This window comes from Macrobrachium rosenbergii, chromosome 23, assembly GCF_040412425.1.
Source record: "Macrobrachium rosenbergii isolate ZJJX-2024 chromosome 23, ASM4041242v1, whole genome shotgun sequence".
Lineage (NCBI taxonomy): Eukaryota > Metazoa > Arthropoda > Malacostraca > Decapoda > Palaemonidae > Macrobrachium > Macrobrachium rosenbergii.
In genome coordinates, this window is record NC_089763.1 from 10,437,349 (window position 1) to 10,458,142 (window position 20,794).

General features: G+C 38.6%; 1 protein-coding gene across 1 annotated transcript in view; it reads right to left on the reverse strand.

The window, feature by feature from the left end:
• The window catches only part of LOC136851255 (uncharacterized), a 332,977-nt gene extending 315,644 nt beyond the window's left edge, over positions 1 to 17,333 (reverse strand). Inside the window, exon 1 of the mRNA XM_067125216.1 lies at positions 17,139 to 17,333. Within this exon, the coding sequence (XP_066981317.1) occupies positions 17,139 to 17,232 (94 nt within the window). The 5' untranslated portion in view covers positions 17,233 to 17,333. The remainder of the gene's footprint in view (positions 1 to 17,138) is intronic.
• Positions 17,334 to 20,794: the final 3,461 nt, after the last annotated feature.

The window sequence follows — 20,794 nt, forward strand, 5'->3', positions numbered from 1 at the left end:
TTTCATCATCATTACGTCACAACACGTTCAGATATTATTTACAACGAAATTGTTGGTAGATCGGTTTTTCCACAAGGCAAGACCACAGAAGAGAGAGAGAGAGAGAGAGAGAGAGAGAGAGAGAGAGGCTAGGATTGGCGGAAGGAATGATGGAAACGTCTGTTATATCCATCCTTAAACATCAGCTACTCCCCGAGACTCCTCGGGTCGTAAGCACGACGCGAGACGACGGAGGTTCGTCTCTTAAATGAGGAGCAGTCTTTTTTCGAAAGCTATTCTTCAGAAATACGTATACCAAACTTTTAACAAAGATATGCTGTATAAGCACTAAATAAACTAGAGGATAAACACATATTACAAATGAGGCCAGTTCTTGGAATGGATAACTGCAAAACCTCTTATGGAAACAAAATTAACCAATGGAAAAACTTACGCAAAAAAAAATACACATTAAAAAGCTAGATCAAAACAGGAACAGATTAATGAAGAACAACACTCGTTCGAGCTGAATACACAGGAAGTCATAGGACTTAAGCGTAGCTCAGCAACGTCGAGGTCATATACCTTACATCATGGTCACGGCAGGTGTGAGCACGGTCCATCATTTTGGCCAATTCCTGCCAACAGTCTCCAGACCTTGATTCCGGCATAGCCTTAGTGCTACACAAAGGCGTCTTCCCACAAATGAACCTCTATTAACCTCCACGCAATTCAAGGTACCTCGACGAGAGAGAGAGAGAGAGAGAGAGAGAGAGAGAGAGAGAGAGAGAGAGAGAGAGAATAGAACAGGATATATAGAATTTGGGCCAAAGGCCAAGCGCTGGGACCTATCAGGTCATTCAGCGCTGGGACCTATCAGGTCATTCAGCGCAGACCACTGAATTAACAGCTTGTTACACCATAGGAGCTGGCCTGGAGAAAAGACTTTATTTTACGTGACAGTAAAAATGTCCTGAAAGGTATAACAGGAAGAAAAAATTCATCTTCATCAGCCGGTTGCATTAATGACGGTCTGAAACAATTGTTATTAGAAACAATTGAAGGAGGGTGGAAAGTAAGAAGGGAAAACGAGAATATGAAAGGAGGTACAGTAAAAGGAATGAAAGGGGTGCAGCTAGGGACCGATGGGTCGTTGCAAAGAACCTCAAGTAATGATCACAGTAAACCGCATGAAGTGCACTGACGGCATTAACCCCCTATGGAGAGAGAGAGAGAGAGAGAGAGAGAGAGAGAGAGAGAGAGAGAGAGAGAGAGAGAGTGGGGGGGATATAGGGGATTGATTGAAAATCCTTCTGGCGTCGCAACTACTGAGTTACTGATGACTCTGGGTCCTACCCAGTGTGGATACGGTCATTACTTGTATGTGGTATACCCATTCCGTCAAAAATGATGGGAATATAAATAACAAAAAGTCGAACCGGCTTGTCATTTTGTTGTATAGAGATGGTTACTTAAAACTTTGACGTCAGTTTTGGCTTCGGTGTTGAATACGAGACACCACTGGCCGATCAGTGATGCTCCTGGTATTGGGGTCTCTGCAATGATCGGTGGCTCTGTATCTTGGCTCATCCGACGGGGGAGAAGAAGAAGAAGAAGAAGAAGAAGAAGAAGAGAGAGAGAGAGAGAGAGAGAGAGAGAGAGAGAGAGAGAGAGAGAGAGTCTAATAAACCATTCAAACTGTTCATTTAAAAGCCAAAACTAAATTCTTTTGGCCACCCTCCCCCTCTCTCTCTCTCTCTGGATGAACCCAGCCCAAGGGCGATAAACCAATTTCCAATCCCCCTGACTATCTCTTGGTCAACAGATATCTACTCTCCCAAAACGCCCACAGCAGGGGGAAACTGGAACGACCTTCGACGGAAGAGAAAAACTCAGCTCGCAGATAACGCTAGAGAGAGAGAGAGAGAGAGAGAGAGAGAGAGAGAGAGAGAGAGAGAGAGAGAGAGAGAGAGAGAGAGAGTAATTCAATAAACAAACCCTTAAGAATAACTACGATTCCACTGAATCCGGTAAAAGCAGAAAACACAAATAGTCATAAGCAAACAGTCATTCAGAATCTTAAAAACTCCATCGTTTTATGAATATTCAGCTTCGAAAAACCAAATCTCATTTTCATTAATTAAAACAAACCTGAACCTCCCTTATGCTATCACAGCTTTTGTGATTTTTGCGTAATCCTTCAAAGATCAATGAAACCACCCGAAACGAATTATTCTTCACAAAAGAGGACCTATGCAAATGGCACCTGTCTTTGCTAGACTGAAGATATCTAAACAAAATAGGTTTTATAACAATTGATTCCATACCAGAGCTCGGACAATAATTGTCAGGGTTCTGATATGGACTGTGTACCAACTGTTTATCACACTGACTTGAAGACCAAAATCCTTGAAATTTGGCCAAATTCGTCAAAACTGCAAGGGGGGAGGGTTATCATATGTGTCAATACCAAGAGTAATAGGAACGGCAGGAAACAGCTTACCTTTTCCAAAATAATTGAGAATAAAGAGGGTTATGGCTGTCTTTGACGCCTGACGACATAAAAATTCTAAGAAACTTCCGTGCTGATCTAATACTGAAATCCTTGATATGAATTTATGGCTGACTGGCAAATAGGCTACTGCAGCAGCAAAGCTATCTGACCAATACAAGATGAATCTGAGCTCACCAATGAATAACGGATTTCAAGGAACTTACTTTCTTAGTCTATCACAATCGACAAGTCAATTTTTACAGCCACTGTGCAAAAATTCGAATAATCATATAACATATTCCATATTCATTGTAGAACCCACACTCGACATAATAGTAAATCCTTGGTATCACGACATTTTTATCAGAATAAGAAAGAGTATTAGTTTTTCTTTCCATTTCTTTTTAGTTCCTTGTTCAGGACATCACATAACAAGTCCTTCCCAACGGAAGATTCGCTATCCTAATGCTACCAAGAAAACAATATCTCGTGGATTCGAAGCAGCAAAACGATCAGATCAGAATTTCCTACAATGGGAAATGATTTGAAGACTCATTCAAGATCACGGACAAAGGGGGTATTGTGACTTTAGTTCACAACAAGCATGTGTATCTCACCCTTCCAATGCGAGCATACCGAAATCCGCGGGTAGAGGACTTCCGGTCGCGTGCGTGAAATTGCGAAGGACTCGTAAGCGGCGGCGCCCCACCGAGATCATGTGAAAGGTGGCAGCAGTTACAGCAATAAGGCCTGTGTTTAGCGGCCAAATAAATGCTTTTGAGTTGCTTTGATGATCTGAATCTTAAAACTCAGAATTACCACATAAGACGAGTTAACAAAACATATCCAAAGATATATGACGAAACATCACACTGTCCGACGCAGAGCTGTGCAAAGCAATTAACGCAACGGCAGGTGTAACAGTAACATGGAGAACAAGCAGAGGCTTCTGTATATAACCCGTTATTGACTTATCAGCTAACGACCACCCATTAAAGCCTTCAACTAAATGGATTTGCATCTAAGAAACAACAAACATAGAATATTGCATGAATTTCCACACCTCTGTGTCTCGCTAAATAAACTGTTCGTTATGCCCAGTTCGACTCTCAGAAGTCACATAAGCTTTGTCTCTATCCATCTGTCTATCATAAAAGCTGTATGTATGTATGTGCGTTTGGATCGTCTCACGGAATTAGAGGGAATCCAATAAAATGCAAGACGCAAAAAATGAACCGTTTTAGTCGCATATGTAAAGTAAAACGCATCCTTACTCAAAATTCTTCGCTATTGATCACTGGGAGATTTCGTTCCCCCTTAAAACAACGACAGACACATGCCAATCATTATTCAAATCACTACAATTCACTGCAGGGAGATTTCATCCCTCTGAAACCGACGCAGATGTACGTCAATCAGACTATCGACTGGATGGTATATTCTGTAGCTCACTCCAGCGCAGAGGCACAACTATCGGGTCCACTGAGAAGCATTTCTGCACTAATATGCATAGCCCTTCCCTATGTCACCTGGATGATTTAATCTCATGATTGACAGCATCATAAAACTGTTCAATCGTGAGTTAAGGGATATATCAAAGGACTAAATCCCTCTTCCTGACATACGCTTCTGGAAGAGCCAAAAATACACAAACCTAACATTCCAAGTCCACGAACGAAATGTGTGCATTATACTGGTCCGCTGGTATAGTGGTTAGTGTCGTGGTAAGCCACTCAGATGTCGCAGGTTCGCGTCTCCCCCTGGGAGATGAAAAATCACTGGCTCTGTATAATGACCAGTTACTGCTGCAATGTGGGGTCTGTGGTGGGAGGTTGAACCCAACACTCTTTGGAAGCTTGAATTTCAAATCAATATCACCTGTGTGCTTGTTCCATGTGAATAGGTTCCATTTACTGAAATAATAATAATAATAATAATAATAATAATAATAATAATAACTGCGGTACATAAATGACTCTCCTCAATTTTATCTGCAAAGCCGAGATCACCAGCTTCGTCTCATATATCATAGACCTACTGTGTTGTGCTCAGCCTTCCCTGTTAGCCTGCTGACTAGACGCAGTCCATTACCACTGTAATATCAACAGAGCCATGACTCCCCCTAAAACCACCAGCCTCTAATTGGACCTTTAAAATGAACCTGAGGGAAAATGCCTTCGTAAATTTCCTCTTTTTACTCCCATCAGCATCCCTTGCAAGGAAAGGCTTGTTATTCTCAATTTAACAATCTCTCTCGGGATAATGGAAGAGCTGGGGGGAGGGCGGGTAGTGGAGGTAGAGGAGGAGGAGGATGACGTTGCTGCTACTACCACCACCATTGGTCTCCCCATTCTCCCTCTAACCAGCCAGTTTTCATCGCGTCGTCTACAAATAATGAAGAATAATTCATTAGTCAACCCCCTCTCTCTCTCTCTCTCTCTCCCCCCTAGTTGCCTACTTAATGAAGACAAAGCCCTAGCCAGCATACATACACATATTCACAAACGCTCGCGCGTGCGCAACACACTAATGTCACTCCCGTACTTCTACATTACCCAACCCATACATAAGCTCCTGCGCTAAGGCGATAGTAATTAGGCTTTTCCTCAGCAGCCGTATCGCGCAATCTGTTGCTTTTGAAATCCCCAGACATAACCCCTCAAGGGCTAAAGAGAAAATAAAAAGATTAAGTTTTAAGGGAAAAAGGACCCATAAACCCGTAATAGTTTCAAAAGTAGTTCTTTTAATTCGCTCCAAAACGATCTAAAAAAAATCTTACCGGTACACTAAGGGAATTTTCGCTGCTTAAAATTCCATCAAAAGTAGATGAGTATATGATTATTACATTATTTTTTGCTTAATATTGGCGCTTATCTTCAAGGATGAATATGACTCCTACCTTGTATCCATGCAACCACCCTGCACTAGGGGACGTTTTCGTTTAAAAATGGGTGGCTCTTGAAATTGCATTTTAGCGATTTATATGCCGACGGCGCCTAGTCGGTATTGTGAGCACCTGTCTAGTTCACGCTACACACTATATATATACATATATGTATATATATATATATATATATATATATATATATATATATATATATATATATATATATGTGTGTGTGTGTGTGTGTGTGTGTGTGTGTGTGTGTGTGTGTGTGTGTGTGTGTGTGTGTGTGTGTGTGAGAGAGAGAGAGAGAGAGAGAGACGTAAGATACTGTCTGTTTATCTACACTTTAATTGGGTCTTAACATTTCCAAGTAACCGGTTAACACGGGTCAGAGGAGTTACCATAAGGTATGAACCAAGTTTCCTAAACTTGCGAAAAAGACAAAAGACTGAGAGAGAGAGAGAGAGAGAGAGAGAGAGAGAGAGAGAGAGAGAGAGAGAGAGAGAGAATGGACGCTTGTTTTACTTATTCTAATGTGAATTTTTCATTTTTAAACACTTGTTGGAGGAGCTCCAACTTCATTTCCAGTCGTGTGCAGGAAGGAATGTCTCGTTGATTGTAGTAGCCTTAAAGCCAGCCCCATTTGCTGTCTTTGTCTCCCTGGCTAATGACTGCGCAGATAATTAATGAGACCGTCAAGGGAACTACCTGACAATGTCGCTGTCATTATCCGAGCAGAATGGCGAAGTGTATTTCAAGGGCAGTCTGCAAGCACTATGTCTACAAGGCGTATAGCTCTTCCTTAGGGTTTAGCAAACCTAACGTGTTTCAGAATGAGAGATCATATGATTTGTTGTACATAATCCGTTGGGTGCGTCGAGTCGAGAACTACAGTATTTCGACTCCCGAACGGTCTTCAGTAAGTGGCCTGTTAATTCAATTTACTTTTTTTTTCACTTTTTTTTTTTTTTTTTTTTTTACTTTTTGGACGTGTGTTCAGTTTCTGACTTCTGTCTGCTTATAAGTATATAGCCTAGGTAGCCTACAGTCATCATATGGATTACCCAAAAATCCTATCACAAATTAGGCTGTCACTTAGAACTACTTAAGTTACGGTCTACGATCGTCATTATTTTTTCGATACTATTCGGTACTATTATAAGATAAGTACCCACACATACATATTCATATACATATATATACAGACAAACATACAGACATCTATATATATACGTATATAGGCTATATATATCCCCACACAATTAATAACCACTGTATCAATATACCAAAGGGACAAGAATTCTCTGAGTTCGACAGTCCAGGAATTTTGAAAACAACTGAGCTTCGAGCAAGAACATTCACCTGAACACTTCACGTAAGATGCAAGTGGCAACAGTCAAGTTCTTTCTAGAAAATACGAAGGTATACCAGGGACAAGGAGTGCAGGAAACAAGGACAAAAACAAAAACGAGACATTCAGATATGCCAAGGCATGCGAGAAATAAGCTGGAATTGAATATACCGATTCAAAACAGCTCAATCAATCACGAAAGCACTTGGGAATAAAATGTGGAATGAGGCTGAAAATTATGAGAAAAAATCACGAAATTTTGTTTTTTAAGCTATTATATACCGGTTTACAGGTTCCTTGGCCAATCACAAGAAATACTGGCAACCGACGGATGCCAGCAGTCCTCCACTCCGGATGTGGATCCGGAACTCCGGAACTTTGAGTAACTCGATGAAGCAGACCTCGTTAAGGAATGCACAACAAACACACATGAGATGACGGCGACTGAAAACGTTCACAGGACTTGAAAAAGAAAAATTGTTGTTTTACTAACAAAGGGATAATCATGGCAACAAAAGAACTGTGAAATCCAACACGACTCACAAATTCAAATACGGGAGATATTTCAAGAATACGCTCATCACAAACTCTGACATGAATGCACACCAGATGCCGGTACATTTGACGAAAACGGATCGAGAATTGAAGAGAGGGTGCGCAGTAAAGGCTCGTGACCATATTGCATTCTGCAAACGAAACGACGGACTCCTGCAACAACTAAAGAGGGGCACGCCCTGCCCCTCAGTACCCATCTCCGTCGCCCAGTACTCCATCCAATCCCTTTTAAGGAAGAGCCATCATCATCACTCCCATCTTATTCAACCGGACCCTTATCCATGAGCAGCAATGATTGCATGAATGCAAATTATGGAGGATGACACGAAACCCTAACAACACACAATGTACGTTTGTTAGTATGCCTTGGACAGAGGCTCAATTCCTCTCCCCCCGCCCCCCAACAATACAACACCCAGATCTTTTCAATGACATTGTCTGTTTTAATAAGCTCTGAGCAAATCATTTAAAATACTATAGGCCTTCATTCTCAAGAAACATAACAGGTTTAATGTTATAATATGCCTTTCAAGATTTCTGAAGACCTGTCAACAATGATTAGATTTTCTTTTTATTATTCTGACATGTTTTGAATATTATTCCCGCTTTGCTCTTCAGGCAGCTGACTGGCACCTCAAATTTTTGGATAAAAAACTTTACTTCAGTTACGTTTCTTGTTCCAGACCTCTGACACTGCCAACAATGCATTAAATGCCCAAGAAACCTAAGTCAGTACACTAAATACGGACAAAAGATTTATAATTACACCAAAACCAAGGAAATACAAGTCATTACGCTAAGTACCCAGACAACATATAAATCGGAATATAAACTTTAGGCCAAAGGTCAAGCGCTAGTACCCATGAGGTCATTCAGCGCCGAAAATGAAATTGAAAGTAAAAAGGCTTTAAGGGTGTAACAGTTGAAATGAAACAACTGTTAGGAGAGGGTGGAAAGTAAGATGATATGAACGGAGGTACAGTAACCGGAATGAAAGGGGTTGCAGCTAGGGGCCGAAGGGACCCTGTAAACAACCTTAAGTAATGCCTGCAGTGCCCCGCGTGAGGTGCACTGACGGCATCAGCCCCTTCGGGTCCAAGAAAACATAAATCAACGCCCCCAAATACAAGGAAAAACAAGTCAATACACTAAATGTCCAAAAAAAGTTCTTAACACCAAAGCCTGGGAAACGAGACATTGCACTAAAAGCTTTATAAAACGTTGTCTGGCGAAATATAACTGCCTCGCTTAATCTCAAAATCGCTCACTGACGATACGTTTAAAAAAAAAAAAAAAAAAAAACTCGAGTATACTTCCTTAAGGAATTACGGTCGAAGTGATTACAGAATGTTTCAATAACACCGCCACCAGTACCGTGCAACGCGAAGGGCCTCTGTGAAATTCCCTCCTCCCGTGTCTTTCCTCTGCTTTCACCTTTACAAATCTCCATACAGCCTATCTCATCAAAGTAAGTCTGGGTCTTTTAACTCTCCCGATATCCACAGTGACGCTGCAACGTACTATTCTACCAAGGTTTTGCTGGCTGGACATGCCCAACCCATCTACAGTCCATTACTATCTCATCTGCTGTACATAAGGGGGATGCGTAATTCCTCTGGTGGTATAATTTCTTCACTTTGTTTCACTTTGTTTGGTTTTATGTCCACAGGGATAATTCCCTCTCTGGCGGGCCCATGTACGTTTTCAAAGTAAGGTGCTTCTTATATTTTATAAATTGCCTTTCAGTGTTTTCTCGTCAGTATCGTAGCTCCTGCAAAATAGGAGAGTCTTTAGTTCCTTTTTAAATGTGTAGTTTTCTTGTATGCTCTCCACTTTAGACGGTATTTTGTTGCATAGTCTTGGTGCGCAGTGTGCAAATGCTCTCTCACCTGACTTACAATTTGTTCTAGGTTCAAATAGCCTATATGCTTCACTTGCATGTCTGATTGCAACATTAATTTCGGGTCTAAAGAAGCTTAAGCAGTTTCTCAGATGTGTTGGTTCATCATATTTTAGCCTTTAAAGACTGTAAGTAGTATTTTATATTCTATTCTAGCTTTTACTGGGAGCCAATGTAGCTCAATTGGTGCTGGGGTTATTCTATCACAGGAACGTAATCCTTTTATTAACCTGGCGTTTCTATTTTGTACTCCTTCCCATTTTCTTAGTAGGTAGTTAGGAGACCGTAGTATATAACGTTGCAGTAGTCAAACCTCGAAAGTTTTTGATTGCAAATTGCTGTTTTCAGAATATCTTCGTTTAGGTATTTTCTAATAAATGCAATGTTTCTAATATGATAGTTACAGGCTTTTGTAATATGCAATATATGGTTCTTCATCGACAATTTATTATCAATAAATACTCCTAAGTTCCTCACTGCTGCTACAATATTTATTGCTGACAAACCAATAGTTATTCTTTTTGAAGTGTTCATATTTTCGTAATGCATTGTCAGATCCAAATAGGATACACTTAGTTTTGTCTTCATTACGTTTCAATTTCTTCACCTACATCTATTTTTTATATCTTTCATTATTGCATCAATTTTACTACTTAACCTTGTGCTTATTTAGAATTCTAGATAGTTCAACTTTAGCAGTGGACCCAGAACGCTGCCTTGGGGCACTCCTTTTGTTAGGCCTTTCTCTCCTGATTTCACTGATATAACCACTGTAACCTTCCTGTTTTCTAAGTACCTTTTGTACCATTTGCGTACGTCATCTTCGATGCCTACTGCTCTCAGGTCTTCAAGCAGTTGATTGTGATCAACTGTGTCAAATGCTGCACTTAGAGCAAGCATAACAAGGATGCCACATTTTCCATTTGCTATAATTTCTACCATATTTATAATTGCACACAATGTAGTTTGCTGAGTGGTTTTTTCTGTATGCTGACTGATCATAAGGTATAATGTTGAGTTGTTTCAAGTGTTTCCGTGTTTGTTTGTGAACTTCCGTTTCTATAAGTTTTTATAAGTACGATAGGTTCGATATTGGTCTATAGAAGCTTAGATTTTCTTTATCACCTTTTCCGTTATAGGCCGGCTTTATACAAGCAAGCTTTTCACTGTTTGGGAAAGATGCCTGTGCTAGACTCACGGTGACAATATCAAAACACAGCTCCCGCAAATGATCAAAGTTTTTTGCCTCTTTTGTATCATTTATGGGAAACGGGTCATTTTCACAACTGGTGTTTTTTACTTTTTCTCATCGTTTTGACAAAGTCATTCATGTTCAGTTCTTTAAACTTAATGAATTTGCTATTTCTCATTACGATCACCGGGAGATCAGGAAGGATCTCCTTATCTAAACCATGACAGATTCTTTCAATTTTTTTCTTCAAAGCAGTTCACAAAGTTATCGGACATGTTTTTGTAGTCACTAGTTGCATCAGGTAGAACTTTTTCTTTTTTGAGTCCCAATATTCTGGCTAAACTGCCATGGATTTTTTGAGGATTTTTCTCTACACTAAAACATTTTATTGTAATATATTTTCTTGGTTTTCATAATCAAGTCGTTGTAATGATTTCTAGCTCTTTTATACCGTGACCAATTTTCACTACTTCTTGATTCTTTCGATCTTTTCCATAGATCTTCCATTTTTCTTTTCTTTTTCTTAGCTTCACGTAATTCGCTGTTAAACCATTTGGCATTTTCTTTAACTATTGTTTGCCTTGTTACTTTTGGACATTTATCGTTGTAGCTTGACGCCAAAATACTTTTGCTATAGAATGTAAAACAGCTTACACATACTTGGTCGCCTGTCACTCAATCCCGCCACTTGACTCCAAAACCCGCAAAATCCTTTAGATTTAACCATATCAAAGTTCACGTTTGTATAACAATAAAAACCCTCAAAGTATTTCAAGCTGTATAATTTAGTTTCATCTCCTACATGACTCGACTGTTAATAAAAAAGAAAGACGCACACATTATTATCATGACATCTTACAAACAAAACACGACCGTGCTGCAACAACCGCGAATGAATTTTAGGCCTTGAAAGCAAGTTCCTATTCATAAACCAGCCTCGTGCGGCTCTGCACAAGCCTCAGTGTGACGACCTTCACTGGTTCGGCCTCCACTGATTGCTCGTAACATCCTCAAATGACTAATAACTGAATCCTCATCCACGTCATCAGACCACCAAGCACTGGCTCCTCTTGTCACCGGAACATTTTGAGGCGTCTCATCTCCCCACGCCTACACCTGTGTCATTCGGTTAAGAGCTCGACTCTGCATAGCAATAAGGACGGGTTTGCTTCCGCTGTCTTTGCGTCCCCTTTGCCAACTGTATTTTTAAGAAAAAGGAAAAGGCAGAAATGAGAACACGACTACGCTGTTTAAGTTACCATTATCGACTGAATGCTCCAAAACTTATGATGTTCCAGAAAAACACCAAACGCAGAACAAAAATTTTAAAAAAAGCTTGTACACACTGCAGAAAACGAACTGCATAAAGGACTCCATCACTTACGCTTTCGAATCTGAGCGTACATACTTAGATAACCAAGGCAAGCGGACTACAATATAATGGCCGTATATTGTGCTACAAATTTTTCTCGAACTATTCAAGCCAATCTCACAAAATCCGAATCATATTTAATTCTAATTTCATTCATATCTATCCCTGTAGAAATCAATTCATGTTTTGGAAGAACTGAATTTAACTGCCCTTAATAACAAAAACCTTAGAAAACATCCCAGTGTGTTTTCTCTTTTATGGAAGGGGGCATCCATCAGCTGTCCAGTTTGGACCCTCTATCTCTGGGCAGTCCTCTAATTCTTCATTGGCCGGTCGGAGAGTCGAAAGCTGGGCCGACAGCGTGCTATCCGAGAGGTCTACCAACCCCTCCAATGAAGAGCTGGTGCTTTGGAACTTTCTTTCACCATTCAATACCTAATTGCGCTGTTAATTTCGAAGCTCTATAGCCGAAATGATCAAAGGTATTCCATCCATGTCAAATCCCACATTACATGGGACACGTACAGTATATGCGCAATAACAATACACCACTATAAGGGGGACGAATTATAAATATCATTGTGTGATCTACGCAAATGATGACCAACCAAAATTCCGGTTTTTGTTGTGAAAAAAAAGTAACAAAGCTCATATTTCGTATCTTTGGTAGGCAACAGCACTATTTCAAAATGGGCAAATTCAGTTACGTGAAACATGGGTTGGTTGATACTTATAATCACTGCCATCAGGGCAGCTGATACTAATAGGATCCATCATCGACCAAAAACGAAGGGGTAGGGGACAGGGTTGTGTTTTTTCGCATACCTATGACTGCATTTACCAAGATCCATTTATGCTTTGTAACAAGTACACAAATTTACAGGACAATAAAAATCACTAGTCACACATTAGCAACAATTAACAGACTATTATTGTAGGAGGTTACATTTTGATTATCGGAATGTCAAAGGATTCGAACATATCGATGTGAAATTCTCTCTCTCTCTAAATTTCTACAAGAAGATATCTCATTGTTGTACAACCACGGGACACCTAACAGACTACAACCTCCTACTTTCAATGTGTTGAAGTCATCAATCATAATACAGGTTAACAACAACCACAACGCCCCCCCCCCCATGTCATTTCCTCTCCTATCTCTAGTGTAGGCTACCATAGGTAGCTCACTCTGACGAGGCGGGACCATTGCATTCCTTGATTTCCTCTAGTATGAACAGTAAGTTTCTTTCTAAAGTTTTCATGAGTTATATTTCTTTTTCATGTAAAAGTAGCCTAAACACACACACACAACAACTTCTACGGAATCAGTTACAGACTGGTATGTCACAAAAACGGACCTCAGGGAATTTGGCCACTGAAAATCCTGGCCTCTGGTTCCCGCCCTCTGTGTGCATCACTGGAAAGAATTATGGCTGTAATAACGGATATCACATTCTTAATTACCAATAATCAATGAAAAAATGGCAGAGTTTCGTCTGTCGAAAAATTCACTTTAAGACACCGCTGCAATCTCCATGAGACACCTGCAGTTTGTAAGAACTTCCGAAAGTGGTCAAGCAGCTTAATAGTAACGAGAGAAAGTAACAAAAAAATGGGAGATATTTATCTCCTGCAACAAATAGCCTATATGAAATAAAGAGAACTCGTTGTTATGCAGAAAAATTCGCTGACTATTATAGACGCACTGCACTCTATCACGACAATCCAAGAAAAAGGTCAATACTCAAGCTTGTGTGAGCTTGCGCTACAATTTCTGCACCTGGTAATTATATGTTTAGCTTATTCTTACCCTTTTCTTGTCATAAATGTTCCTTCTCGTATATTCTCCCATTTCGTCATTTACTCGTTACTGATAATTGACAGCAATATGCTACTACACTGTTAATATCATTGCATACTGATTTGCGCATAAAACACCATTCTGTATTTTGTACGCAACGCCGAAATTACAGTGATTTACTAATAAGCACAGCGGGTACAGTACTTTTATTAATTTGACTGTGATTTTCAATTAACCCTCCAGTTTCCACTAGCTTTAGCACAAACTTCGCAATGACGAAATGCATCCAATATTAATGTACAGTACAAAATTATTGGCTGTACAATATAACTAAGATCCTACAAAGGGTAGTTAGAGCATTAGCAAGCCAGCATGGAAGACCCATCAGTCCTACATTATAATTAACTTAGGTCTAAGGTAGGTCTATGGTAGGCTTAAGGAAGGCCCATCAGTCCTACATTACAGTTAACTTAGGTCTATGGTAGAATGACTTCCTCAGACTTTGAACAGATAAACTTCTTTCCCGACGATGTTCTTCTTTCTCTGCATCTTTTCCCACTTCTATGTGGGGTCGATGTTCCGACAGCTTTCCTCCACCTGGTTCGGTCAAACGCATCGTCCTCTGGCAATTGTTTGTCACTCAGGTCTTCTCTAACTACATCCAACCACCAGGCACCTCCATCTGCATCACTCTCTTCCCAACATATGTCTCATCCCTCCTCATCACATGACCATACCAGTGCAGTCTTCTTTCCTGGGCTTTCTTTGATAGTTCTACGACTTTAGTGGTTCCTCTTATTCTTTCATTTTTGGTCCTGTCCGACTTTAGTGGTTCCTCTTATTCTTTCATTTTTGATCCTGTCCATTTTTGTTACTCCGTACATCCACCTGAGCATTTTCAACTCTACCGCATGCAATTTCTTCTCTTGCATTCTCTTTACCGGCCACGTTCCTGCTCCACACATCAAAGCAGGTCTCACTACTGTCTTATACACTCTTCCTTTAACCTTTATGTTGATTCTGTGGTCGCACAAGACACCCGACATCTTTCTCCGAATTTTCCATCCAGCCTGCGCCCTGTGTGTTATTTCTACATCCAAATTTCCATCATCAACTACTGTTGAACCAAGGTACCTAAATTTTTCTACTCTGTTCAACCTTGTCCCTTCCATACTAATCTCGTAGTCTTGATCTTCATTAAAACTTAAGTATTCAGTCTTCTTCCTACTGATCTTTAATCCTCTGTCTTCTGGTACCTTCCTCCATTACTCTAGTTTTGACTCCACTACCCCCTCTGTTGATGCTGCATAACAAGATGTCATCAGCAAACAACATGCACCAGGGGGGTTGATCTCATTCCTTGAGATGCACATCCATTATCAGATCAAACAGATGTGGACTCAAAGCAGATCCCTGATGTAAACCAACTCTTACTGGTATCCATTCAGTTAACCCAACACTGCTTCTAACCTGCGTTTTTGCTCCTTCATACATATCTTGGACCAACCTCACATACTTCTCCGGTGTTCCCTTTACTCGCACACACCTCCAAACCTGTTGGCGTGGAACTCTATCATATCCCTTTTCCAGATCTATGAATACTATGTGCAGTCCTTTCTGCTTTTCCCGGTGTTTTTCCATCATCTGTCGGACGGCAAACACTGCATCTGTCGTTCCTCTTCCTGGCATGAAACCAAACTGTTCTTCATCTATAGATGTTTCTTCTCTAATTCTTTGATCCATTATTCTTTCCCAGATTTTCATGGTGTGAGATAGTAGCTTTATTCCTCTGTAGTTTGCACAATCCTGGATGTCACCCTTCTCTTTATTGATAACCACAATAACGCTTTCTCTCCATTCTTTTAGTATCTTTTCCTGACTATATTTTCTCTCCATTCTTTTAGTATCTTTTCCTGACTATATTTTCTTTGCTAGGCCCCACAGCATGTCTATTCCTTCTTCTCCCAGGCTCTTCCACACCTCTGCAGGAATTCCATCTGGTCCTATTGCTTTACCATTTTACATTTTCTTTAGTGCCTTCTTTACTTCCTTCCTGCTAATAGGATGTGTCATACCAAAGTTCTGAAATCCATCTTTACAGAATTTTCAAGGATTTTCTTCATTTAACAGGTGTTCATAATATGTCTTCCACCTCTTCTTTATCATATCCTCGTTGTGTAAAACCATTCCATTCCCATCCTTAACCTGTTTTATATGAAAGTAGTCTTTGGTATTCTTGTCCATCGACTTTGCAATTCTGTGAAATTTTCTCTCCCCCTCAGGTGTTTCCAGCTCTTCGTATATGTCATCTAATGCTCTTGCCTTTTCTTGTTTTTTATTTCTCCTTATCCTCTTGCTGTCCATACTTTTCCCAGATCTTTTTTGCATCTTTCCCGACGATATGAAACATTAAAAAAAATCTTAATTTTTTTTAATTTTCCTTAAAAATAATACTATAGTACAGTATTTCAATGTTCTTTAAAAATTATCTTTAACCAACCCTTTTGAAGGTGGTGCCTTAGTAAACCGAATGATATCAGCTCTTCTCTCTAATCGATGGCCCGTAAAGGCTGGCAGAGCCTGGTCACACTTGGCTGCTCTACAAACAACTGGTGATTACGGACTTCAAACTGGTGTCGTGCAATAGTACCATTTTTTTTTTTTATTCAGTTTCATAACGGGTTTGCTTATAAACAACATAAGGGCATGAGCAAGCACAAACACAGTGAGAGCGGGTGAATATCTGTTCATGACGTCACCCGCTGCTGACAGTTTCATACGTAAGTGACACTATAACTATTTATCCGTCAAGAACCATAGCGTTACAATACAGAATGCAGTACAAACATACCAAATGCATTTACTGACTTCATACTAACTTTTTTTTTAATATAACTCTCAATGTTATATTTATTTCATCGCTGGTTTTCCCACATGTGAAGCTGAGGGTCGTTAGGTGGGTGAGACTATTAACACTAAAACCATGCAGGGACCTATACGCCAAAGTTACCTTACGTGGGGCATGACCTGGGACAAGAGAGCAACCTAAAATTTACTTAAAAATCGGAGGGTAACACTAAAAGATCCCTAAGGAAAAAGACACACACACACATATAGGTCTAAAAGTATTATGAGCATGATGACCTGCCTCCCTCTCGCGCTAACTGCAACTCTCGAGAAAGTTTTGCTGCAGGCGAAACATATAATGAAAGACAATCTTTGTTTCCGCATAATCTAAGAGTAAATACAGCATTAATCTGGATAATTTTACTTTACTTATTCTATTGTATAAAGACCTTTTTCTTGTGAAAAAAACACAATGATAGTTTATAACAAACACAAAAAATGAGGCATCCGAACGATCCTAAACAAAGGCTCAGACTGCAAACGCAAACATAAACAAAGTAGCCGTCCGTAGTCTGCAAAGCAATATGCGATGGGGGATATTGGAAATGCTTTAACCCTCCACAATACAAAGTCACACAAAACAAAATTTGTTACACAACGAATAAGGAAGGAAGGAAAAGGCCTTGGGTGTTCCCCTCTGTGCGAGGAAGTAGAAAAACAACACACGGCTGCTGTGTGAGCGACCGTCCACTCGTCTTACCTTTCGTATCTCCGCTATTTAACTCCCATCCATGAACGTGGACGACGAAGGCGTAAACTATAACCACACATATGTGGCTGAATCCTTTGAACATGATTCAACCATTTAAAAAACGTATATAACCTCAATCGAACGCGACGTATGCATCCAAGAGGGTCGCGCACCCTTCCACCACAACTGTTCAATTCACACTGAGTCAGCTCGAGTCAGAGTCAGACCATAGACCGAGAGAGTTACCGATGAGACCAGTGTGGAGACGTTGCCAGTTCTTTTTAGTAGCTCGCCTTTCATAATTGATGTTCGCCACATTCATTATGTCATTTTATTCCCTTGAGCAAAACATGTCAATATAAGTTACGCACACGATGTTTAAACCATCACCAGACGGCATTTCTCGAGCAATTCATTCATCTGCGCTACCAAACATAGTTGCCAAGTAGTGCATTTCATTTTGCATTCTCGTCAGCAGATTTCCATCGAATTATCATTCTTCAAAGTTTCCCGTGTTATTATCGATGGACACCTTTCGGTGGGGGTGATGCTAATAGATATTTCCATGTTACATCAAGTGGTCAACCATGGCGAAACAAAGGTTCCTTTCACACATCATTTCTTGGTAATTGAAATTATGGTAGAAACAGTACAATAAACAGTGTGAAAACAGAGGTCACGTAAAAATTAATATTAGGAGAGAGAGAGAGAGAGATAGAGAGAGAGAGAGAGAGAGAGAGAGAGAGAGAGAGAGAGAGAGAGAGAGAGATGGACTGTCGCATCACAATTAAAAACCTCATTTAACTAAACGTTTATTTTTAAGTAACGTTATAGCTGTAATATTTTTTTTGTCATTTTATTTGAAGTAAAGGTGAAATCAATTGCATAAAATACTACTCCCAACTGTGGCAAGTCAAAAAGTGTAATGCAGCAACATCGGTTGCCTGAGCACACTCACTGATGTGGGAATTTGGTTGTGTTCGCAAGTTTACGTACGTAACATAGGTATTTATTACATGTTCACGAAGGTTTTATATATATATATATATATATATATATATATATATATATATATATATATATATATATATATATATATATATATATATATATATATATAGTGTGTGTTATATATATACATAATATATATATATATATATATATATATATATATATATATATATATATATATATATATATATATATATATATAAGAATATAGCCCATAAAACACTATTTAAACGCCACACCTTTATGTTTTGTATATATACCCTTGTAAAAATTTCATCTGTCCATATTCTACTAGTGAACAGGGGCACAGAAGCAAGTGCCCGAAATATATGGTTTCAACGTTTAAATAGTGTTTTATGGGCCTTCTTATATTCATATTACACTGTAGTATTACAGGAAAAGACATTCATATGTATATATGTATATATAAATGTATATATATATATATATATATATATATATATATATATATATATATATATATATATATATATATATATAAAAGCAAAAGCCACAGGAAAATGAGTTAGAAGATCTGTATCAAGTGCTCTTGCGTGATGTTAGGTCCCCCCATATATATATATATATATATATATATATATATATATATATATATATATATATATATATATATATATATATATATATGTGTGTGTGTGTGTGTGTGTGTGTGTGTGTGTGTGTGTACATGTATATGTATGTATGTATGTACATGTATAACTGAATCACGAAAATATGGAATGTGATGAGTATATAAATAATGACAAAATCCACAAAGGAAAGAGAAACACTGGAGTGCTGCGAGGCCTTTCGACTGTCGTCCTTTATTTAGCAGACTAAAGAAATATGAAAATAAATTTACAAAGAAAGCTCGTATAAATGACAGATGGGGATTACAAAGGAAAAAATATGTACCTGGAATCCAACACAATTCAAGAATTAGTAGAACTGCCAAAACAGGGTTAAATATTTAAGAGGTTTTGAAAAGGATTAGGATCAACCATTCAGAAGCAGGGACAGGACAAATAAAAGATTATACAAGGAGGTGACTGACCATCAAAAAATGTTATAAAAGTACAACTCAACAATTCTCCTTTTTTTGTAAACAATAATAATTTTTGTAAGATGAACATTTTTACAAATAAAAAATTACATTAAACACATAAATACATAGAAAATATATATAAGGTAACTAATTTGTAATTAAGTCAGTGATTTTATCTTTTAGGTCATTCTTGAACATTTTTCTGATACAGGGGTCCAAATAATACATGCCAGAGCTAAGGTTATAATTACAGCTGGGAGTAAGCTGTATAACAGTGGATTCCAAAAGATTTCTTGAAGAGAAATCTTTTGATCTGGCACTCACTGAACTTTCAGTCCAATTTATCCTGTGAGAGTTTTCACTTCAGTGAATGAATATAGCATTGGATGTTTGTCCAGTTTTGACTGAATACTTATGTTGTTTAATACATACATCTAAATCTTTGCTAGATTGGCCAGTATAAAAAGAGGGGCAGTCCAAACATCGAATTTTATATATTAATGTTGTTGTTTTCTTTAGGGCTATTTTTTATCAGCATTCCTTTTAGTGTGTTACTATAGGTAAAAACGAGCTTGACATTAAAAAATGTTAACAATGATTTTATATTTTCAAAACCACTAAAATAAGGCAAGCTAAGAATCTTCTTAGGGGTTTCTTTTTCCATGTTACTTTCACTATAAATCTTTTTGTGGGCTTTATTATAACAAATATCTAGTATATGTGAAGGGTAACATAAATTTGTCCCTATTTTTCTTATGTATTCGATTTCTTGATCCAAATACTGGGGACTGGCAATGCACAAAGCTCGCAAAAACATAGAAGGAAAAAATTGATATTTTGATATTAAGGTGATGGCCTGAATAAAAATGGACATAAGTTAAGTTGTTGGTTGGTTTCCTATAAATACCGAATTTGCATTGAAATGGTTCCTTATGTATTGAAACATCTAAGAAAGGGAGGCAACTGTCTTTTTCTAATTCTAAAATAAACTTAATGGATGGTACCCAGTTATTCAAATTAGAGAGTAAGTCATTTACATTAATACCAACAGGCAAAACAGCTAAAATATCGTCAACATATCTATACCACTTTAAAGGAGTATAAATGATATAGGTAAATGTCGTTTTTCAAAGAATTCCATATACAAGTGTGAGAGGAGTGGGGATAAAGGTTTGCCCATTCCCATTCTCGTAGTCAGGTCGACAACGTGACCTAGTTGTGATTATGGAACGCGGCTTCGTTTCCTGCTGCCGGACATCATAATTTCTTCATACATCTTGCACTTGGCTCTTAAGGCTTTGTAGTGACAAGCGTAACCAAAAAAGCGTGAAAAATTCAAGAGGTTAAGAGGGCACTTTGGTTATTACAATTACACACACACACACATATATATATACATATATATTATATATACAGTATATATATATATATATATATATATATATATATATATATATATATATATATATATATATAATATAAAGGTAAATGCCACAAAGGAAAAGTGAAACAACGGAGTGGTTGCTAGGCCTTTCGACACAACAGTCCTTTACTGGCAGACTGATGAGAAATATAAAAGTTAGGCTACAAGAAAGCTCGTATAATTGAC